General features: G+C 35.5%; 1 protein-coding gene across 1 annotated transcript in view; it reads right to left on the bottom strand.

Annotated features, from left to right (window-relative positions):
* LOC135215885 (leucine-rich repeat protein soc-2 homolog) overlaps positions 1 to 25,506 on the bottom strand; it is a 90,027-nt gene that overhangs the window by 5,392 nt on the left and 59,129 nt on the right. Inside the window, exons 8-9 of the mRNA XM_064250839.1 lie at positions 15,942 to 16,099; positions 5,454 to 5,691 (exon numbers count right to left, since the gene is read on the bottom strand). Of these exons, the coding sequence (XP_064106909.1) occupies positions 5,454 to 5,691; positions 15,942 to 16,099 (396 nt within the window). The remainder of the gene's footprint in view (positions 1 to 5,453; positions 5,692 to 15,941; positions 16,100 to 25,506) is intronic.

Below are 25,506 nucleotides of genomic sequence, written 5' to 3' on the forward strand. Positions count from 1 at the left end.
AGGCTTACGCTCGCACTTTTTTCGAACGCCAGTGGGGATTGCAAGGTGAAGCCCAAAAGTGTCAGAATTGACTATTCATAGACTTAACAAGGAAGCAAGAGAAACAGGAAATATAGTGGAATCTCTAGTATTTCAAAAAAGAAAACAGAAAGTGAGTCCTGTGACTGACTTGGATGATTTTAATAAAAATGTTATGCAAAGAAGGAATGAGTGGTTGTCTTTTCTAATGGCTTAACAGATCTGTTGACTTATGAAATTATGTCTCAAGTCCAAACACTTGAGCCAACAGGCCATTCAACACATCTATAATTATAGAGAGAGAAAGAAGGAATAGCTAAATAGAATCGGGAATGTAAATAAAATTTAAAATAAAAGTTAACAGGGAAGAAGCAAACCCTTTCCCTCAACTCCTAAGGTCAAAAGCGAATCCTCCTAAGAAGGATTATATCTGAGGAAAGCATTTAATGGGACCGACATACCCGTAGATATGACAACTCTGCCTTTTCTACCTGGCCCCACCAGAGCGATCTTAGAAAAGTAAACGCACTATAGATAACATCTAGATGACACATGCCCCTTAGCCCCAAGACATATCACTGCTTCTTGTCCTCAAAGAAGACCAATATACGCAGGACAGTCCAGAGGGCAGGCTAGAGACCCAAGCTCCGACCCCTCTCTTACGGGAGAAACCAAAATGGTCAATCACAATTTAGTGGGGACCGTGATCTTCAGCGTAATATATATAGTCAAATTTCTAACCAATGGAGAAAAAAAAAAAAAAAAATTCCCCATTGGCCGAGTGGACTTCGCGCTCAGCTACCAATCCGGTGGTCCGAAGTTTGATTCTTGGCCTGGCCAACGCGGAACCAGAGGAATTCATTTCTGGTGATAGAAATTCATTTCTCGATGTAATGTGGTTCGGATCCCACAATAAGCTGTAGGTCCCATTGATAGGTAACCCATTGTTTCCCAGCCCTAGGAGAGCTGTTAATCAGCTTGGTGGTCTGGTAAAACTAAGATATACTTAACTTAGCTAACCAATAAAATAATATTTCTCATTTACCTATGATTTTTCTCCTTAATCACTTACAGACATAAGAAGCCATAGCAGAAAGCATTAACCTGTCAGGGAATGGAGGTGGTGGTGAAGCAACATGAAAAAAAAAAACAGGAAAAGACCAAGTTGGCTAATGGCCAGTACTAACGAGTTGTGTGCATAATCTATAGGCCTCTCACATCTTCCAATACTGCAAAAAAAGTTATTCCTCCTCTAATAGCTGACTCATCATGTTCTTCACAACGAGAAGCCACACTCATGCCTCAGCAACTAGGTTAAAACACACGTGGCCATCATGCAGAGCCGAAACATTTGGTTTACACAACTCGTTCCTTTACAGCTTAATTTCCTCTCTGCTTACTGTAGATGACATAACGCAAAAACAGCAAACAAGCACAACACCAAACTTGGGAAAACAACCCATGGAGATCTGTTAGCCTATGACAGCCCTCTATTTCTGTTCTATTTATAGACATATTTTGATCACAAATTGTATGTACCACACTAAGTTTGAACACTGCTATATTGTCATTATTTGACTGCCAATGGCAGAAATACCCTATTTGCTTCATACAATTATTTCTTGAAAACAAGAATTGAACAATTTCAACTTTAATATAGTGTTATGAAACATCCCACACAGTGTGTCAGTGTGATGCTTCATCCACTTGCGAATCCTGTTCCCGAACTGTCCTCAAATGTATAACTGCACATTGATTACAACATTAATGACAATAAAGACCAACCCCTCCAAGATAGATATGATTAAGTGTATTTTATTGTCTTACTTATCATTAAAATTCACACATTGAATTACAATTATTGTGATTGTATATTTTTGAGTTTTACAGAATGTTTTTGTTGAAAATAATGTAAGTGAATACGTATATGGTCTTAATTGTCCCACTATTTTATTGTTAATGATCTAAATTATCTCACATGCAAGTTAACAGTATGTTAACCTAAATAATGATACAGGTAGCCGCCAGTTACCATTGGGATTGGTTACCAGCATTTTGGTTATATGGCACTTGTCCAATATATTCATAACTGAGGTTTCACCTCTGTAGAGTTTATGGGACCATTGCCTGGTTATCGGCTCCTTAGTCTAAGTGCCAAGAGACCCTCATAAAATACAAACAACAATACGTATGCATCTTTTCTTTGGCTCTTTTACAAACTTATGCTTTACTTCGCTGTATCAAATAATACTGCATGTAGTCTAATATTACCAACGTATTATAAAATAGAAACAAAGTGGTCAATGTTTTGGTTTGGACAAATAAGATGAGGCCGGAGGGAAGTTTTACTTCGCCTTATTAAACTCGATTCAGAGCGATTTTCTTGCTTCTAGTTAGTGTAAATAAATCTCTATAAACTTATTTGTATGGGACAAGGTTATTTTTTGTTATATGAAGTGTTCTTAAGTGGAAATATGACTTCAATATTAATCTTCTTCTGAACTAGATTTAGTTATTCTTTTGTTAATAGATGGTGCCATTGTCTGGTTATCACTGGCTTAGCCTAAGTTCCAAAAGACCTTCATAAAATACAAAAAATGAATATGCACCTTTTCCTTGACTTTTAAAAAGTTATGCTTTATTTCCTTGTATCCAATAATATTGTATGTAGTCTCATATTACTATTGTATTATAAAATAAAAACAAAGTGGTCAAAAACTCTATTTGTATGGGACAAGGTTATTTTTCGTTACAAGAGGTGTTCTTAAGTCAAAATATGACTTAAATATGTCTTCTTCTCAACTAGATTTAGTAATTTTTTTCGTTTATGGTGGCTGGAGCTTTTTTTTTTTTTTTTTTTTTTTTTTTTCCTTCAAAAGACTTTTAATCCACTATTATTTGTGGTCGAGTTTCATCCATGTTGCTGATACACAATAATTTATAGTCATTAGCAATGTGAACATTGTTTTCTCAGTTTCAGCTGCAACTGCAGCTTAAATTTAGCAGTATTATATTTCCTTGTCGATATTTTCTCCTTGGTGAATAAAGGTATTTATAATGTAAAAATATATCAGTTCTATTCTACTTAACATCATTTGTTATATAAACTACAGTAATTATTTACTATCGTACGATGGCGCTGAAATGCAAACAAAAAGTTGTTGTTATCCAATTTGGTTTGGCTGTTTGTAGCAAAACAACTGTTTTCATTCAGTTGTTTATGGCTGTTGCGTGAAAACAATTAAATGTTACTAATGACAATTTTATCAATCTATTTGGCTTATTGCAGACTCCCATGATACTCTTCAAGCTTTAATCAGTACTTTACACCAATTAAGCAGAGAAAGAAGTCTGCCAATAAAAATTAAGAAAACAAAAGTTATGGTTATCACCAAGGAGGAAATCCCCCTTAGAATAGATATAACAATTAATGCTGAAACAGTTACAGCGATAGTTTCAATTATTTAGGATGCATTGTCACAATTGATGGAAAATGGGAACAAGAGATCAAGTAGAAAATATCCATGGCAAAAGATGCATTTGGTTAAGATCAAGAAATTAGTCACCAACTCGAAAACATCTATGAATCTACGGAGGAGGTTTGTGAAATGTTTTGCTTGGTCTGTATTGTTGTATGGCTGTGAAACTTGCAGCAGTGATGTCTGATTATGCTCCTGACCCAACAGTTCCGGAATAAGAAAAATCCCAAAAACCAAAATGCAACTGGTCCCAAAGATTTTGGATAAAGGATTGTGTACCTGTACAATGATTCACTTATACATATGAAGCAAAAGTTTATTTTTTCATTTTTATTTTTTTTTTAATGCATTTTTGTTGGTGCCATTGTACAACTCCACCTTCTAATCATAATGAAACCTTTTCCTTTCAGAAAGTGGCTGAAGATTTTTTTTTTTTTTAAATGCTTAGATGGGATTTATTTTTAATGCTTAGATGGGAACTTGTCCGAGTTATTCAGCTTGTTTACTTGGAATCACTTCTCTGCAATAGTGTAGAGCTGTGACAGAATAAGCAGGGAGCTATTCCAGGGAATGCTGAAGCTTTAAGTAAAGTGTGAAAATCTTTTTCAACAGATATTTACATAACTGTCATGACGCTACTTCCAGTCAACGCCTCATCCTCCCCTAATAAAAATATCTTCATAACTGATGATTTATCCATATTTACTATAATTGAAATGTTGGGTAATGGTGATTATTTACAAATACTATAATGTTTTCTAGGTAATGACTATGTGTTATTGAGGCTGTCTGTTTTCTAGTTGGACTGCATTGACAGAAACTTTAAAGTTTTCTTTTTGCATTTTTTTGGGGGGGAGGAGAAACAAGTACTGAAAAAAAATTAAGGAAAAACAGATTGTACTTAGCTGTGTTTTTATTAGGGTAAGGAAAATTTACTACAGTACGTACTTCATTGTGTTAAGTAAAAATAGTTCGAGCATTTAGATTGAAGGACCTTGTAAGAGGACATTGTAAAACCATTTAACTTTCAAGAAACGAAGGCAATATTATATTTAAAATTAATATCCCTAGATGTTACAGTACGTGTGTGGATGTGTGTGTGTGTTTTAGTTTGTTTCTACTTACTGCACATGACAATTACACTTACATATGCTAACCTTCTAAGCATATCTGTATAATTCACTATATCTTAGGGAAAACTTCAACTTAAAGTATCTAGTATACAAAGGCTAGTATTATGAATAACATATAAACAAGACAGCAAGTTTGTAAGCAGCAAAAAATTGTGCTTCCCATTCATTTTATTTGGTTACTTTTTACTTAAATCATTATTATATAAAATGAAAAGTATTTTATTCCTTTCACACAAGAGATGGAGCTGTCAGATACGGGGGAAATTATTTCAATCTGATAAAGAGGGTATGCAATTTTATATATTTTATATAATTCTTTTGTCTAATCCATTTACTAATACTCAAGTAATTTTTCCATGGGCATTTAGAGTTCACAATTATGGTGCTGGCTATTTAAGTGCTCAGGGTGATTTTGGAAATATTCACAAATTTGAAACTCAGGAAAACTCAAAACGATTTACTCCAATATAAAATATCACTCCTCTCTTACATCACAACTGCACCAACTTCAAAAATAGCAGTCACCCAACCAACCAACGAATACACAATTCCATTCAAAATTTAAGTCTTGGCAAAAAGAGCACTTGAAGAGGTAGAAGTTACAAATGAATAGAATGTCATTCAAGCTATCAATAAATTAAGATTTGTTCAATCAATACATTAAGAATTTTTTTCATTTACTTTTCTTTCAAATAATACTCAAAATATCAAGTATTCTCTCTCTGTTAAAGTCAACACAAAAACTGAAAATTGCTAACATAACTTAGATTATGAAAAATAACAGTACTACAATGAACCAGGAATAAAACGTAATGTATGTTACCTGAATAACTAGAGATGGACCTCCGGCGACAATTTCTGGAGGAATCTGTGACAGTGGACAATTCTCGATGCTCATAATCTGCAACTTTGTGCACAGTGCCAATTCAAAGGGCAGGTTGTGCAGAAGTGGATTGTCGTTGATATATAAAGTCTCCAGAGACTCTAAAGTACCAATTTCTTCTGGAAGATAACTCAAGTTGTTTTCACCAACACTCAGGTGTGTCAAGTTTATCAAATGGCTGGAAAAAATAAAATGGTTACTTGTAGATAGAAAATAGATTTGCTTCTTGTAAAAACCTCTTTTCAATTCTAAATTCTCAAATTCCAGGACTTTCTAAATAACTATTAAAGCTCACAGTCCAGACTAAATCTATATTAAGCACACCCCTAAACTGGCTCAATTGAACTCCCAACTGACAGATACCCTCATGTGAATGAATAGCATTAACAGGGTTTTGGTGGTGGATGGATTCACTCGCAGTGAGCATCAATATTACGCCTCATTGATTTGGGGGAATCTGGCGGTAATAAGGTTCCATTACTTTTATAACACACAATTTCACTCATGGCAACTTTTAGACTGGCTCAGATCAATGAAGCAGGCATTTTGTGTTTGTCTTCTTCCCATGACGTCTTTATTTATTTGCTCATAAATATACCCAGGGTTACTGTTGCTGTTGGTTTTAATTCTCATCTTTTATGATATTATGTCAGCAATAATTTTTATTTTGTAAAGAAATTAGAAAAAAACAGAAAATTCTAAAAACTTTTGATCTCGGTAAATAAACATTAGATATTTGACAACAAATATACTTACTACTCAGAATTTCTTACTTATTTTAGTTCTTATCTGTATGATATTGTGTCAGCAGTAATTAAAATTTTACAAAGTAAAATAAAGTTATTTATTAAAAAAACACATATAACTTCTCATGAAAGGTAGGGATAATTTTAAATTTTTTTTCTTACACCATGTGCATTTGCATATCTTCCTCTTTCCATTGATGTGTTTTTTTTTTCTTAAATTGGCCAACCTCAAAGTTAACCCCAGTCTAGGGTACTGCAAAATGTTTTTTTCAGCCCAGCTCTTGAGGGTTAAGGATGGCCCATTAAAAAAAATAAAAACCTATGGAAAGAAGATATGGCAAGAAGATATACACATGGTAAGTAAAATAAAATAAATTTAAAACATTTTCCATACATTCCAGGGGACGTTGAAAGTGAATATTTCCAACTCTGTGCAGGGCCTCTTTTCCAAGAGTGTCATAAAAATATGCAAAGTCAACCAATTTATATTTTTTCTAATGATTTTTTTATTTACTTTTGTAAAATTAAAATTCCAGCTTACACAATATATCTTAACAGAAAAGAATTAAAACCAATAACAAATTCCTAGTATATTTATTGCAAAATATTAACATGACGTCCTGGGATGGGGAGCTGCAATACATTCCCCTATGACATTTAATGTCAAACTGATCTCCCTCCATCCTCTACTAAGCTACTGTAGTTGTCATGCAAGAGTTGCCAGAAGTCATTTATAGCCCATGGAAGTGATCTGAACACTTTTCCTGCAAAATTCCTTCAAACTGTATGGTGTGAAATCTTGAACATGTATATATGTGACCAAGAACCCACCCCAAAGCTATAAGTAAAGATAATATATATATATATGTCACCTACCCACAACAAAATCTGTTAAAATACCAAATAATGCAAGTTTTTAAGATAACACATTTTTCATAGATATAAACCTTACGTTTTTTCGTATGGATACACCTGCAAAAGTTGGTCCAGCCACAGAGCTTGGTAACAAAGTACTAGTCGACTTGCAACAGGCAAATGAATGGGAGGGGGTATCACCCAACCACTTAGTATTGTACTTTACCCTTCAGCAACAGGGCAATTACAAGGTTTGTTAGAAGTAAGATCATGAAAGATTTCAGGTTTGTTCGGATAAAAGGCAAATACTGTGAGGCCCCTTATCCATCAATCCCTGAAACCACAGATAAAAGCAAAGTAAAGACCAATGCCCTTGCCCTGGGCTTGACAATACCATTACTTCTAACCAAAAACTATTACCTGAACTGTAATGCCAGCTGTGGAAAATGGACCAAATGTACTATGGTCCTCAAATACTGTTTCACCATTTTTAGAAGTTGACTGAATACTAGAATCAAGAGAGAGATTTCACTGAAAAGCCAGGGACATGGCTAGAGCTTGAATACTGTGTGCTTTTTATCTTCAGCAAAGTCAAGGTTTCCTCCTGAATCTTAGAGTGAGCTTCTACGATAGAGTGTCTCAAGAAGAAAGAGATGGCTTCTTCAACAAAGACCTATTGCATTCTTAACAGAACACCACAAGTTACAAAAATCTCCTTGCCTTTTTTTGTTCTGTCCCAGTAGAAGAGTCGCATCTACACTGAGCAATAGCTCTCGCAACTTTTCTTGAAAATTCTTTTACTCTGACATGATTCCTGACAGTCTGAAGCCTGTCAGAGCTAGAGTGGATAACCTCTGACGAAACCTTTTGAAGTGGGGTCGTCTGAGCAGATTTTTCCATCCATTGTGGAAGGAGCTTTGGGAAGTCCAAAAGAAATGGTACGAGGTCCAGGAACTGTTCCTTCCGAGACCAGAAAGGAGTGAACATGATCATCGACGTGCTGCAATGCAACTGATATTTGTTTACGAACTCCAGGACTAGATTGAAAGGGGGAAAGTCTAGATTGAATGGGAGGAAAGGCTGATGCATTGCATCTGTTGCCCAGGCTCATCAGTCCAGGGGTAGGAGAGCAGTACAGGGACAGTCGATGATTTCTTGACATTGCAAACAGGTCTACCAAAGGCCTTCCCAACTGTTTCCACAGGATTTAGTGACCATTCTGTGGGTATAACCAGTTTGTGATGGCTCAACTCATCCGCTATAACGTTAAACTTGCACCAAACGAAAAGAGTGAGAATTTGGGTCTGGTTCTTCTGGGCCCAAAGGAGAAGATTTCTGGCTGTTTTGCAAAGAGAAAAAGAAAATCCCTCCCTGATTACACATGTAGGCCAGTGGGGACATGTCCGAGTGAACCAAAACCACTGAATTGCCTGTCACTAAAGCAAGTGTTGAAACGCTTGATGAATTGCCTTCAGCTCCTTGACATAAGGGGGCCGGCCGGCTAATGGCATTCTTTAAGGACAGGACTTTGATATTCATACCACTTAATAAGGTGACTTGGGACATCTCCAAACCACATATGATTTTCGCCTCTGACCTTCGATTTTGTGATGCCAGGGCGATTTATCCTGAAAATAACCATTTGTCAAAATTCTATCTCCTCCCTTGATATTTAATATTAAGACCTGGGATTACTACTATATATAGACCTGATGTAGACCTCCAATCAAATGAGTTTTTTTTTCTAAACGTCATCTTTTTGCTAGATATGAATTTTTCATTATGGTAAAAAATTAAACCCTACAAATTAGGAAAACAAAATTTATATTAAAAAAAAAAAAAAAAAAAAAGCCTAACAAAAATTGGAAAAAAGGGCTTCATTTGATTATTCTATATTGTCTTTCTGAGTTATATACCAAATTCCAATGTTATAGCTTTAAAACTAAGTGAGAAGATAGATTTTGAAGGTCAATAACTATAGTTTTGAGATACGGGCGTTCAAAGTTTTTCTTCGTATTTTTATAACGACAATGTTAATAAATAATAATTATTATGAATGTGTATTTCTTTTTTAGGTATTAATAAACCAAAACTATTTTATTTATCATAATTTAATCATAAATGATGATCCCTTTGCTCATATATCGTAGCTTGGGGCACTGCGTCAGGCAAGACGGGGGCACTGCGACAGGCAAGACAGGGCACTCCTTCCTAAGTAACTCTCTCTCTCTCCTCCAATAACTCGGCATATTACAGCGAATTTTCTTTTTATGTATGTTAGCTAGATGTTTTCCTAGTATTTTCCGTTTTGGCATGATGAAATTCTTGCCGAAACAAAAATAAACGTAAATGCAAGAGAATGTCAAGAGGTGAAATTCGAAGTTGTACTCTCTATTTACAAAGACAATGTTAATAAATCATGATTATTATGAATTTCATATCCCTTTTTGGGTATTAATAAACCAAAACTATATTATTTATCATTAATTAAGATCCCTTTGCTCAAAGATTGTAGCCTGGGGGACAGTGTGACGTGTGCTTCAGGCAAGACAGGGGCCTTTACTTACTACACAACCCTCCCTCTCTCTCTTCAATAACTACGTTAATATTGCATATATCATGTTATTCTGCAAACATATTAGAGCGAATTTTCTTCGTCTTTATGTTAGCGAGATGTTTTCCTTGTCTTTCCCTCATTGGCATGATGAAATTATTGCCGAAACATAGATACACATATGTAAAAGCAAGCGAATGTCAGAGGTGAAACTCGAACGTGTAGTCTACTTGAAGTCTGTGATAGTACTGAATAATGGTTCAACTTCGATACTCCCCTCTGCGACCCACGGAATCTCTACAGATGCCATTTCTCACAATTTCTTTGACAATAATGATCAAAATTTACGATAACAGAAGAAATATTGCATTTTCTTGTACGGATGAATGTTTTAGGTTTATTGAGTTATGTTTACTAACTACCCTGTAACTACGAAATTAAGAGGAATTTTGACAAAATATTTCGTATACGTATTCTCAATTGACATATGAAGCTCCATGAATTTTTTCACGACTTGGCATTTTTCGCCCTATACCCACATATATAAGGGTTCCGGCCGGCCCCCTTAATGTGAAGATCACTCTCCTCTTGAGATAAAGTCCCCATGACTTCTAAATCTCCCAAAATCGCTCCCCAACCCAGATCCAATGCATCGGAAAACAATGCTTGGCTTGGGTTCAATTGAAGGAGCAATTTGCCCACTAGAAACCTTCCTTCCTCTAACCACCATAGAAGATCTTGTTTTATCTCCAGCGTGATCTGGAAGAAAACCGAAATTGGGAGTGCCTTCCTGTTCCAATTTTCTTATAGGAAGTACTGTAATGGCCTCATATGAAGCTTTTCCAATGGAACAAACTTCTCGATGGAGGAGATGGTTCCCAAGAGGTTCATCCAGTCATTGGCCAAGCAAAACTGACAACTGATGAAATGTTGAACCTTCTGGATGCTAGCCTGAACTTTCTTGTCTGATGGAAAAACCCTAAAAACTTAAGTCTATCTTCATCCCCAAAATAGACTAAGTATTGAATTGGGGCTAACTGTGACTTCTCTCGAGTTATTACAAGACCTAAATCTTGTGCCAGTCAAAGAGTTTTCATCAAGTCCTCCATACACTTTACACTTCTTGGATGGAGACCAAAGAAGCCAGTTGTCTAGGTACAAGCATATCTGGACACCCATCAGGTGAAGCCATTGCGAAAGAGGAGCAAGAACTTGTGTGAAGAATTGGGTAGTATGCTCAAGCAGAAGCACGGTGCCTGAAATTGAAAGACCCGATCCTGGAATTTACAGTCATCCCAGTCTTTACACTTAACCCTTAAACGCCGAAGCGGTGAAAATAAAAAAACTCCCCCGAATGCCGGAGCCGGTTTTGAGTGAGCGCGGAAGCGGAAAAAATTATTTTTTCAAAAAATCACAGCGCGCTTAGTTTTGAAGATTAAGAGTTCATTTTTGGCTCCTTTATTTTGTCATTGCCTGAAGTTTAGTATGCAATCATCAGAAATGAAAAATAATATCATTATCATATGTAAATAATGCGATATATGGTAGCAAAAAAAAAAAATTCATACATAATTGTATTAAAATCACGCTGTGCAAAAAACGGTAAAAGCTAACGAGTTTCTTTTTTTCTCGTTGTATTGTACACTAAATTGCAATCATTTTGATATATAATACATTGTAAAACAATAAAAGCAACACCTTAAAATATTTTCACAAAATGATGTACGAATTCGTAACGCGCGGACGTAAACAAATATTTTTTTCAAAAATTCACCATAAATCTAAATATTGTCCTAGAGACTTCCAATTTGTTTCAAAATGAATACAAATGATTGAATATTACGATACTGTAAGAGTTTTAGCTTACAATTGCGTTTTTCGACCATTTCGGTAGAGTCAAAGTTGACCAAACATGGTTTTTTTTCTATTTATCGTGATTTATATGCAAATATTTCGAAAATGAGAAAAGCTACAACCTTCAAATATTTTTCCTTTTATTTTACATGAAATTGCGCACATTTTCATATATAAAACTCTATGAAATGCCTAATATGAAACGGAGCAAATTTTCCGAGAATTCGATGTACGCAATTGGAGATTTATGGCGGAGAATCCGCGCGCGGAAGGAAGGAAAGTTTTTTTCATAAATTCACCATATATCGAAATATTGTGCTAGAGACTTCCAATTTATTGCAAATGAAGGTAAATGATTGAATATTACTAAAATATAAGAGTTTTAGCTTACAATTGCGTTTTTCAACCATTTCGGTAGAGTCAAAGTTGACCGAACGTGGTTTTTTTTCTATTTATCGTGATTTATATGCAAATATTTCAAAAATAAGAAAAGCTACAACCTTCAATTATTTTTTGTTGTATTCTACATGAAATTGCGCACATTTTCATATATAAAACTTTATGTAACGGCTAATTTAAAATGGTGCAAACTTTACCACAATCGCACGTATGATTTTTTCGGAAGTGTTACCGCACGGACGTAAGGAAAATGTTATTTTTTTCATAATTTCACCATAAATCGAAATATTGTGCTAGAGACTTCCAATTTGTTACAAAATGAAGGTAAATGATTGAATATTACTAAAATATAAGAGTTTTAGCTTACAACTGCGTTTTTCGACCATTTCGGTAGAGTCAAAATTGACCGAAGGTTGAAAATTTGTCACTTATCATTTTTTATATGAAAATATTTCAAAACTGATAAAAGCTACAACCATGGGTTGTTTTTAGTTGTATTGTGCATGAAATTGCGCACATTTTCATATATAAAACTTTATGTAACAGCTAATTTTAAAATGGTGCAAATATTACCACAATCGCATGTATGATTTTTTTCGGAAGAGTTACCGCGCGGACGTAAGGAAAAAGTTTTTTCATAAATTCACCATAAATCGAAATATTGTGCTAGAGACTTCCAATTTGTTGCAAAATTAAGGTAAATAGTTGAATATTCCTACAATATAAGCGTTTTAGCTTACAATTGCGTTTTTCGACCATTTCGGTAGAGTCAAAGTTGACCAAAGGTTGAAATTTTGGCACTTATCGTTATTTATATGGAAATATTTCAAAACTGATAAAAGTTACAATCATGAGTATTTTTTTGTTGTATTCTAAATGAAATTGCGCGCATTTTCATATATAATACTTCATGTAACGGATAATTTAAAATAGTGCAAAAATTATGTCAAAGTGACGAAATAATTTTTGAGATGTGTCACTGATACTATTTAGTGTGATAAGAAAGAAATTCGCGCTTGCGCGCCTGCATAATGATTGTAAACAAAACAACGCCTTGATCCGTGAACTCCCAGCATCCCCCAAAGCGCGTGATTCAAAAGTTTTCGGCTGGTAGGCCTATAAGTAGTTTTCCGCGAATTTTTAAAAAAACTTTTTTGAGCCGACGTATGGTACGTCCATTTGGAAATCGGGGGAGATTTTGACTCGACGTTTAATACGTCCATTCGGCGTTTAAGGGTTAATAATCTCAAGTCAGGTGAACAAATTTGCCCTCGCCATGTATTACAAATTTAATGAAGGTCATATTTAGAAGAAGTCAATCTGGTATTACAGCCTTTGCTGCAATGCCGGCTACTGGGGCCACACTAGCGTCAGACATATCTGTAAGCTTCACTAAGGTAAAGAACAATTATAGCAATGAGGCTACCAAATAACAGAATACTTCACCAAATCCTTCAGCAAAACCATCCGGTGAACTATCCTGCCTAACAGTAAGAAAGGTGTCTAAACAACCAAAGTCGTTGAATGACAGAAACGAACCGAGCTCATTAGCTACGTTGTACCTATTCTTCCCTGGATGTAGGCAGGGAACTTGCCTACACCAAAAGACAAGGGAGCACTACCATGAATTTTAAATATAAAGCTGCCAATAAAGTAGAAAATTACTTGGTAAGTTACTTATACAAAAAGACAAATTTAAAATCAATTTGTATACCAACTTACCTAGCAGCACAAAAATATAGCTAACTTTAACAGCAAGTAAGAGTCCGCTATCTTTAACAGAAATAACATTAATCCATCAATAGAAAACTAGATTCAAATCGGTATCTTAACCCTTAAACGCCAAGCCGGTATTTCCAAAAGTGTCTCCCACATGCTGGCGGTGTTCAGGAGTGAGCACCGAAGCAGAATTTTTTTTTTTTAATCGCAGCACGCTTAGTTTTCAAGATTAAGAGTTCATTTTGGGCTCCTTTTTTTGTCATTGCCTGAAGTTTAGTAAGCAACCATCAGAAATGAAAAAAAATCATTATCATACATAAATATTGGAATATATGACAGGGCAAAAATAAAATTTCAAATATAATTTTATACAAATCGTGCTGTGAGCAAAACGGTTGAAGCTAATGAGTTAATTTTTTTCGCTGTATTATACACTAAATTGCGATGATTTTGGTATATAACAAATTGTAAAACAATCAAAACAACACAGAGAAAATATTATCACAATATGATGCATGAATTCATTAACGTGCAGACGTAAAAAAATTTTTTTTTTTTAAATTCACCAAAAATTGAAGTATTGTGCTAAAGACTTCCCGTTTGTTGCAAAATGAAGGTAATTGATTGAATATTACTAGGCTGTGAGTGTTGTAGCTTACAAATGCAGTTTTTGGCCGTTTTGGTCGAGTTAAAAGTTAACTGAAGGTCAAATTTTTTCTATTTATCGTTTATATGAAAATATTTCAAAACTGATAATAGCTACAACCATGAGTTATTTTTTTGTTATATTCTACATGAAATTGCACACATTTTCATATATAAAACTTTATGTAACGGCTAATATAAAACGGTGCAAACATTACGACAATCTGACGAAAGAATTTCTGATTTTTTCGGCAGAGTTACCAAGAGGATGTAAAGAAAAAGTTTTTTCAAAAATTAACCATAAATCAAAATATTGTGCTAGAGAATTCCAATTTGTTGCAAAATGAAGGTAAATCATTGAATATTACTAGAATGTAAGAATTATAGCTTACAATTGCATTTTTTTACCATTTTGGTCGAGTCAAAGTTGACTGAAGGTTGAAATTTTGGCACTTATTATTTATATGAAAATATTTCAAAACTGATAAAAGCTACAACCATAGGTTGCTTTTGGTTGTATTCTACATGAAATTGCACACATTTTCATATATAAAACTTTATGTAACAGCTAATATAAAACAGTGCAAACATTACGACAAACACGACAAGAATTTCTGATTTTTTCGGCAGATTTTTTTTTCAAAAATTAACCATAAATCAAAATATTGTGCTAGAGACTTTCAATTAATTGCAAAATGAAGGTAAATGATTTAATATTACTAGAATGTAAGAGTTTTAGCTTACAATTGCGTTTTTCGACCATTTTGTTCGAGTCAAAGTTGACCGAAGGTTGAAATTTTGGCACTTATCGTGATTTATATGAAAATATTTCAAAACCGATAAAAGCTACAACCATGGGTTGTTTTTTGTTGTATTCTACATGAAATTGGACACATTTTCAAAAATAAAACTCTATGTAACGGCTAATATAAAATGGTGCAAAAATTACGACAACGTGACAAAATAATTTCTGAGATGTGTCGCTGATGCTTTTTAAGTGCAAGACGAATGAAATTCGCACATGGACGCCTGGGTAATGTTTGTAAACAAAACAAAAGCTTGATCCGTGAACTCCCAGCATCCATCAAGATGTGATTCAAAATTTTTCGGTATGTAGGCCTATAACTATTTTTCCGCAAATATTTAAAAAAACTTTTTAGCGTCGACGTAAAATACATCCAATATGCGTTTAAGGGTTAATTCAAATTTCAACATTCAAGAAAAGTAAAGGTTTTCTACTATAAAATTACTTCCTAAAATCTTGGACTCCTAAGTAATCGCTGTACTTATCTCATGGTTGCCAATAAAAGAAAGTGTTAGCCTGGGAAGCCTAACCTTTAATCTGCAAGGTATTACATACTCCTCTTGACCTTGTCATATTCAGAGGTTTCAAAGCATCTGAAAACCTTGCAATTTCTTTCATTTCTTATTTTAACACTTTCAGCAAAAGTCCATGCATTGCAACTAATGAACAAATTACAAGTAAATGTCCTCTATAGGGAGGGAAGCATTATTTCTAATAGTAGTACTGACTGGTAACATAACAAATAGTAACTTTTTCAATAACCAACCTGAAATTAAAAAGAAAAAATTTAGTTTTCAACTATAAATGATGATAAATTAACTTGTAACTTTATACTAAACACATACACTTACCCAAGGGCTCGAGGCAAAGCTGACAACTGATTTGACTGAACAACTAGTTTTTGTAAGTCCTTCAAAAACCCAATCTCAGGTGGTAATCCTTCTAAACGGTTTTCTTCGAGATCCAAAACTCTCAACTTCCGCAAATTACCAACACTTGAAGGAATTTTCTGTAAAGGAAGCGTGGATGTACATAAACTTTTATTTAGTGAAATATCATTCCAAGCACTGGTGTGTTCTGCAAGGATGCTATATCTTATTAACCCTTAATGGACAGATACCCTCATATGAGTAAGAACAACAGGTTTTGAGTGGTGGATGGATTACCTCCTGGCGAGTTAAAATACGTATTGCATATATCTATTTGGAGAAATTGGGTGGGTAAGAGGCTCCATTTCTTCAAGGACCCATAAAATTTTCTAATGGCAACTTTTAGACTGGCTTAGCTTGTTGATTCTAGACGTCTCCTGCGTTAGTAATGTACTTGACTTCAGGGGGGCATGTAGTGTGTGTGTGTGTGTCTCTCCCCCCCCCCCCCCCCCCCCCCCCCCCCCCCCCCACCAGAAGTTTTTTTATACAATTGCTCATAAATATAACCAGGGGTTACTGTTGGTTTTAGTTATTATCTATTATGATAGTAATGCAACTTATAATTGTAATGTTGCAATGAAAAGTGCAAAGAAATATTAGAAAAAACCTGTATAATCCAAAAAAGTTACTGCATCTCCAATCTCAGTAAATTTACATAAATATTTAATGACAACATGCTCAGAATTTGTTACTGATATAAGTACACATCTGTCAAATCTACTCAAGTCTAAGGTACAAATTTCTTTTGAAAATTTTAATACCAAGGTCACTTAAATTTTATGCAGTATAGTAAGCATGATTTTGGCTACCCATCACCCACTTATCCCAGGAATCTGTGCACTGACCCATGTCTCACTACCCTGTTTCATAGTGTCCACCACCAATACAATAACTCAATCTCTGAAAGAAAAAATGAACTGAATAGCTCTGTAAACAGGCCTAGGCATATTCAACAGCAGGATTCATTATATAGATAGAGAGAATAGAGATTGGACACCACATAGTGGCTAAAGCAGTCTGTGCCGTGTGCTACCTGGCGCCATTGCTAAGCGATTGTTCTGATGTAACAATAGCGCAAACCCATACAATCTTATGGAAAACCCTTTACTCTTTAAAACATGTTTTCTTGGATGTCCGTCAAGACTGTCAAATGATTTATGCACCATTTACTATATATAATTTGTACTGTATGCAGAAATAAAAATATTTAATTTTGCTGGTATATTTCTTCTACGGTTAAGCCATAAAGTTTTGTAGATATGGCAACTACATTATGTTATTTTCTTATCAGTCTTTAATGACTGGTAAATTATCTTCGCAGCATTTACAAAAAACAATGTGTACTACTTGTAGAAATAATTTTAATTCTGTCTACTGTAGTTTGTATACACTTGAGTAATATAGTTGACCAATTTGTCATTATGCGCCTTTCTTTCTGCCATAAATTTATTCCTGTTTTACTAAAGAAGCAGAACTAATTATTGTTCTTTATTCATGGGTCAAACTGACACAGTATGGTAAAATAATTGTCATCTCCAACACTTATCCCTTATAAGCTTCAGCCATAGGCATATAATACATATGTAATAATAATAGCCTAGGTTCAATAGCCTGATAGGTACCTATCAGCCAATACAGGCGGCCCTCGGTTAGCGGCAGGGGTTCCGTTCCTGGCCACCGACGCCAAGCGATTTTCGACGCTGAGCGATTTTAAAGCCTACGGCCGCCGCACACCTTCTTTCGAAACTCTAGACCAGTCAAAGACGCTGTAATCCCACAACGGCGCAATAAGTAAAATTATATTTATGCAGTATAGTACTATAGAATTTACTGTACAGTACATGTGGGTGTCTAAAGTATGTAAAGACATAATAAAGTTTATACAGTGTACAGGTAGCTGTAGTGGTCAGGTTACGATCATTAGTCTTACGATAGTTCGATTTTATGAGAGATCAATTTACAATGGTCTAACTTTATCTATCTTCGAGTTACATAAGTTCAATAACAGCAAAAGAGAATGATGAAAGTATGGTGTTAACGTTATACTCGTTGCGTGAACGTGTACAGCCATGAACAACCGAACGAGAAACTACTTTTTTTTTTTTTTTTTTTTTCTAAGTACAACCGAACTGGATAACATCTGTTTGGCTTGTATTTCGATCATCGTACTACAGTGCAACATTACCGTATTTGTTATAAATGGCGTTATGTATAGAATAGAACTGAGATATCTTAATGTAATAACTTTATTCGCTATAGATCAGAGATCAATATAGATTAAAGATCAATCGGGAAATATACCGTTAAATTTAAACCTAGTTATAACTGAAGCTGAGAAAACTGTTCAAGCTGCTAATGACTATTATCGTACATCGGCAACTAGGATAAAACTGCAGTAAACGTCTGCCATCACACACAACTGTAGATAAAATTGGGATAAAATCATTTTAATCAAAACTACTGTGCATGAAAGAACACATTTTACTGTTGGTTTCACGCCGATATAAGATAAATAACGTAAAGTTCGTATTACGATGATATAAAGGATTACGTATTGCGAACGGAATCACATAATTTTTTACGCAATAAACATGCCGCCAACGTAATCTATTAACGAAAAAAATAGTAGTTCACATTCACAACGAGACATATTCAATAAATATTTCCACCTAAAAACACGCTGTATATGGAAAAATAACTTTGTCTCATATAAGTCAAGTATATAGATATTCGTTTATGCTAACTAGAAGCAAGAGCATTCGCTCAGAATTGCGTTATGGTGAAACACTCGTATTCATCACCTGATTTCAAACCACAACATTGGCCGGTCCGCGGAATACGGGCTTAAGTTTGCCGTAGTATTTTAAAATACAATAATATGAGAATACATACAATATTCTTGGATACAGTGAAATAATGTATAACTTTTTAAAGGATTTATGGAAAAGATGCATAATTAATAACACAATGCATTTTTCGGAACTGGCGGACAAGAACGAACATGAAAAACCATCCCCTTACAACGTGGAGCGTAGTTACAAAGGCTGCCTTAATTTGTATCTTATTTTCTGTACAAAAATGAAAATACCTTTACGCAATATATTTTCATACACATTTTAAACATAAAAGCATAATCATTTAAAAAATCGACACATCGATCGCTAAATTTGCATTTTTTCTTTTTTTTTTAACTATATTTTCGGAAGAGCGGCAGACAGCGGCATACAAGAATGAACTTGAAAAAAACATCGTAGTCGATAACTTGAAGGGGAGTTTCTTTTTATCATATTTCTGCACAGAAATAAAAATACCCTATTCGTAGTACATTTTCATACACATTTTAAACATAAAAGCATAAACATTTATAAAATCGACACATCGATCGCTAATTTGCACTTTTTTTAAATCGATATTTTCGGAAGAGCGGCAGGCGGCGGCTTACAAGAAAGAACATGAAAAAACATCGTATTTGATAACGTGAAGGGCAATTTCAAAAGCTGCCTTTGTATCATATTTCTGTACAGAAATAAAAATGCCTTTCACGTAATACATTTTCATACACATTTTAAACAAAAGCATGAACATTTATGAATCGACACATCGTAGTCGATAACTTGAAGGGGAGTTTCAAAAGCTGCCTTTTTATCATATTTCTGCACAGAAATAAAAATACCCTATTCGTATTACATTTTCATACACATTTTAAACATAAAAGCATAAACATTTATAAAATCGACACATCGATTGCTAATTTGCACTTTTTTTAAATCGATATTTTCGGAAGAGCGGCAGGCGGCGGCTTACAAGAAAGAACATGAAAAAACATCGTATTTGATAACGTGAAGGGCAGTTTCAAAAGCTGCCTTTGTATCATATTTCTGTACAGAAATAAAAATGCCTTTCACATAATACATTTTCATACACATTTTAAACAAAAGCATGAACATTTATGAATCGACACATCCATAGCTAAATTTGCACTTATGTAACTCGATATTTTCGGCATAGAACAGCGTCAGAGGCATATATTTTACCCTAATACCTACGTAATAACTGTCCATAAAATTTGTTAATATAATTTGCATAACCTTTATGGTCTGAACGGCATTTCTACATATGTATGAACTCGTTAGACAACGGCGCTAGCGGCGCTGTTAACTGAAATTTGTGCCGTAAAGATACCTTTAAAATGCCTTATTTTTTTAATGAATATTTTTGACGACCGCCGTAAAACCGATTCGCCAATGAGTAATTGCGCCGTTAACCGCGGGCCGCCTGTACAGTGGTACCTCGACATACGAAAGGCTCAACTTACGAAAAACTCGAGAAACGAAAGCAAATACGAAAAATTTTACGGCTCTACATACGAAAATTGCTCAAGTTACGAAAGGTTGTTGCTGTAAAGTCCCGAGATTCGCCCGGACCACTGAGAACAATTTTAAAACTCACGCACCGCCAACTGAGTAAACTCACCACCATCCTCCCGCTCTCCTATTGGTTCCTGATGCTAGTCACCCCATAAGATCCTGCTCTCCTATTGGTCGGCATCTACCCCTTTTGCTTTACGTATTCTATTGGTAAAAGGATGCTGTAAATTGAAAAACTTATTCATGCAATACATTTAATAAAAAAAAAATTAGGTAAAGATAAAATACAGAATAGAAATGAATGGTTATTATACTGTTTGGTAGTTTCAGTAGTTGAAGAGAGATAATGAAAATTTATGGCTTACTGTGTACTAGGAAAAGTGATTGCTTTGCGATCGTTCGATACTCGTAAGTGCTGGATGTAAACAGAAGTTTGGAATTTTTTTTTTTTTTTTTTTATTATTATTATAGTTAATGGTTACTTAATAATTATTTGAAATGAGTACATGCAATACATTTAATAAAAATTTGTGAATTAGATATCATAAAATATAAAATAAATCAGACTGCTATCATCGAAGCCAACAAATACGTATTTTTTAGAATTCTTCCGTTTTAATATTACGTTACGTATATGTTTCATTATAGCTGTCAGTAACTCAGTATCTCCATTAGGTAAAGATAGAATAGAGAATAGAAATGAATGGTTAATATACTGTTAAGTAGTTTCATCAGTTGAAGAGATACACAAATGAAAATTTATTGCTTACTGTGTCCTAGAAAGTGATAGCTTGGCGTTCGTTCGGTACTCGTAAGAGCTGAATGTAAACAAACGATTGGAAGGGTTTTTTTTGTTTTGTTTGTGTATTATTGTTAATGATTAATTAATAATTATTTGAAATGAGTACATACTGATTATTTATACATTTTATTGGCATATTCTAAGCTTTTAGCTTCTTAGGTTTAGATGTCAGAATCATAGTAGGCTACAGTAGCAACCGCTAACATAGGCTAGGCTTATTGCTAAGGGATATATGCTAAAGTCCTAATATTTGCAGTAAAAATGGGGTTGAACATTACATGCAGTTGAATATTACTCAAGTATGTACAGTATTTTGCCTTTTTGGAGTCATATTTCTTCCGTCGGATAGGCGCCGTAACCCTAGAACATGTGTTGTAGGCCTGGAAATATAATTTACTGGGGTGTTTTTGTAGGGCTTGGAACGGATTAGGCATTTTACATGTAAAATGCGGTTCAAGATACGAAAAACTCATGATACGAAGGGCGCCTCGGAACGGATTAATTTTGTATCTCGAGGTACCACTGCATTCATTAGTGCGTACTGTTGGTTGGATTATGTGAAACAGGCTCAGTTTAGGCAAGGTCACAATTACGGTTTCAGTCTGAGTCCAATTTTTCAAGCTATAACGTGATATGAATTTGAAGTTTCCTTTAAAGTAAAAAATGATAATGGTGAAATTGAAGAGGATACTACCTTCAAGTGTTCTGTCAGATCAAATTCAGTAGAGTCCTCTTCATACCAGGTTTGAGAACTTATTAATAACATGTAAATAACACTACCATAACATTTCATTTACACTTAAAACTGCAGGAGGCCTGGATCTAGGCATCATGATAATAGCCTATGTACACTGTTGTAGAACAAGTAGTGGGAAAAATAGTTGGGCATAACCATGGTTGCATGGATTGATGGTAACCCTACATGCCAGTAATTTATTCCATACAATTCGTCATTTAGAATAATATTTTACGAGCTGTAGGCACGTACCACAAATAAACAACACCCCTAATTTAATAACAAGCTTATTACAACATTCCTTACGTATTTTATTAGATATAAAAGCAGAAGTGCAGTTGACTGCGATCTAACACACGTTTACTTGAGGTTATTTCAACAGCCAAAGATTCTCAAGAATGAAAAAAGGTCTCTAACTTGTGAAATGTGATCCCCAGTTCTTTTGTGAACTTGTTCCTGTAATTGACACAGTTGATGACCCAGCATTGGATGCCAGAAGTAGCTTTTTTGTCCCTGGTCTCCTCAGACAATACCAATGCCATCTCTAACAACGATCACATAACAATGGTGTCTTACGTGCACACGATCGTCGCTTGTCAGTCCAATCTCTCCCCTCTACATCTATGATTCATTATCTCCAGAAGGGTGAATATTACAATAAAGCTTACTTGTTTGAATATTTAATACAGTAAGTATTTGTTCTCAAATCAATGGTAAGTTTGGAAAAAGGCTGGGAAGTAACCCCACGCAACGGGCATACAAATCAATAAAAACAGAAGTTGAAGACAAAAGCCACCATGTGCCCCCCCAAGGCAAGCAACATATAGTACCTCCTTGAGTGGAATATGAAGTAAATGAATCAGATATACATATTCCCTCAATAATTAGTTATTACTGAAGAAAACCTGTAAACTGTATAAAATGGAAAAGAGACAAAATGAAAAATAATTTTCTCAGCACATTGGTACCTCGACATACGAAAGGCTCAACTTATGGAAAAACTCGAGATAAGAAAGCAAATACGATTATTTTTTTTCGCTCTACATACAAAAATTGTTCAAGATACGAAAGGTTGTTGCTGTAAAGTCCGAGATTTGCCAGGACCACCGATAACAATTTTAAAACTCGCGCACCACCAACTTAGTAGACTCGCCACCATCCTCCCACTCTCCCATTGGTTCCTGATGCTAGTCACTGCCATAAGATCCTGCTCTCCTATTGGTCAGCATCTCTCCTATCGTGCTCTACGTAGCGGCGTGCTTTTTCGGCCACTTGGAGGCATCATTGGTATCGTAAGCACGCGGAATTCATTCATTCTACACGATTTCGTTTATTAACGTAAATTCGTTAGTGATTTCATTGTAGTACTACTTTATCGTGTTGTGTGAGAACTTTACTTCAAACGTATACGTACTACATAACTTAATTACGTACAGTATATACGTAGTCATGGGTCCCAAGAAGGTTGAAGTAGGAAAGAAGAGGATGCTTTCTTTAGAGACAAAAATGGAGATAATAAAAAAGTATGAAGCTGGCATGCGATTGAGTGTGATCGCCAAGGAATACAGCCAAATACCGTTGACAATAGGCACCATCCTTAAGCAGGATGCCACCAAAGCAGCTACACCTTCCAAGGGCGTGACTATTTTGTCTAGCAAGAGGAGCCACAAGCACAATGAGATGGAGAGGCTGCGTCTTGTCTGGATAAAAGACAAAGAAATCGCTGGCGATATGATAACTGATACGGCAATCTCCCACAAGGCCAGCGCTATTTTCGGCGGTTTGATTGCCCAGGCCGAAGACGACGAGGGACATCGACGCCAACCCCAGACTTCAAGGCTTCTCATGGGTGGTTCTAAAAATTCTGTAAATGAACTGGCATCCATTTAGTGGTGCAGCATGGGGAGGCTGCCAGCTCGGACACGAAGACGTTCGACAAGATGACAATCAATGAAGGCTACAGTTCTCAGCAAGTCTTCAACTGTGATGAGACTGGCCTTTTTTGGAAAAAATGCCTCGTCAGACGTACATCACACAGGAAGAGAAGAAGCTACCCAGGCATAAGCCTATGAAAGATAGGCTTACACTCGCACTTTGTTCGAACGCCAGTGGGGATTGCAAGGTGAAGCCCCTACTTGTGTATCATTTGGAGACTCCTCGAGCCTTCAAGGCCCACAAAGTGCTTAAGGAGAAGCTTCCAGTGATGTGGAGGGCTAATGCGAAAGCCTGGGTAACAAGACTTTTGTTCACCGAGTGGGTAAATCTGTGTTTCGGCCCGACAGTGAAGAAATTCTTGGAGGAGAAGCGCCTTCCTCTGAAATGTCTGCTGGTGTTGGACAATGCCCCTGCTCACCCTCCTGGCCTCGAGGAAGATATCCTGGCGGAATATTCGTTTATCAAGGTTCTTTATCTTCAGCCTAACACCATCCCTCTCCTCCAGGCCATGGACCAGCAAGTGATATCGAACTTCAAGAAGCTGTATACGAAACATCTTTTCAAGAGATGTTTCGACATCACTGATACCACAAAACTCACCTTGCGTGAATTTTGGAAGGAGCATTTCGATGTTGTCATATGCATCCGACTCATCGATCAAGCTTGGCAGGAGGTTTCGAGGCGAACCTTGAATTCTTCGTGGACGAAACTCTGGCCTGATGCCATATCCGCCTGAGACTTCAAGGGATTCTATGTGGGCGAAGCTGATGCTGCAGATTCAGGAACAGTTGACGATCCTGAAACTGTTTCGCAACCAGATCTTGACAAGATCGTTGCACTCGGCAAGTCCATGGGGTTGGTCGTCGACGAGGACGACATCAATGACCTTCTCGAGGAGCAACAAGGGGAGCTTACGACGGATGACCTGAAGGAGTTGGAGGCCATGCAACATAACGTCGTTCAAGAAGAGTTCTCTAGCAGTGGCAAGGAGGACGACGACGACCCTATGACAACGGCATAACTTAAGGATGCTCTAGCTGCTTTTCATAAGGTGCAATAATTTGTAGAAAAGACACACCCCGAAAAGGTTTACACAGGTCGTATGCTTGCACAGTTCAATGACGTTTGCCGGAGTCGTTTCAGGAACATTGTGAAAAGTAGGCAGAAGCAATCTTCCTTGGATAGTTATTTTTTAAAGAGGCCTTTAGTAGGAGTAAGCAAAAAGGAAGATCCAATTGTTACTATAAAAAAACAGAAAGTTGAAAGTGGTGAAGAAATTGAATTTTTTTTTTTTTAAACAAAGTATAAAGAAATAAAAATAATGTAAAAATAAAAAAAAAGTGTTTAATTTTAAGTTTTTTGTAAAGTTAAGTGTTACAGTTTTGTTAATGTGTTTCGTAAAGTTTAGTTTATGTTTCCTGACATTTTTTAATGTGTTTCATAAAGTTAAGTGTACATACTATAAAAAGTTTTCTGCCGTTTGTCCTCCTCCTCTGTCGCCACTTTCAGAGATAGCCTCACTCGAAAGGTAAGGTTCCACATTTTACTACATACGTACGTGTGTACATACAGTACTTCTTGTATACCATGTAAACTAATACACTTTATTTACAGCTTTATTATAAAATTTACTGGAGTGTTTTTGTA

The sequence above is a fragment of the Macrobrachium nipponense genome, chromosome 5 (genome assembly GCF_015104395.2).
Source record: "Macrobrachium nipponense isolate FS-2020 chromosome 5, ASM1510439v2, whole genome shotgun sequence".
Taxonomy (NCBI): domain Eukaryota; kingdom Metazoa; phylum Arthropoda; class Malacostraca; order Decapoda; family Palaemonidae; genus Macrobrachium; species Macrobrachium nipponense.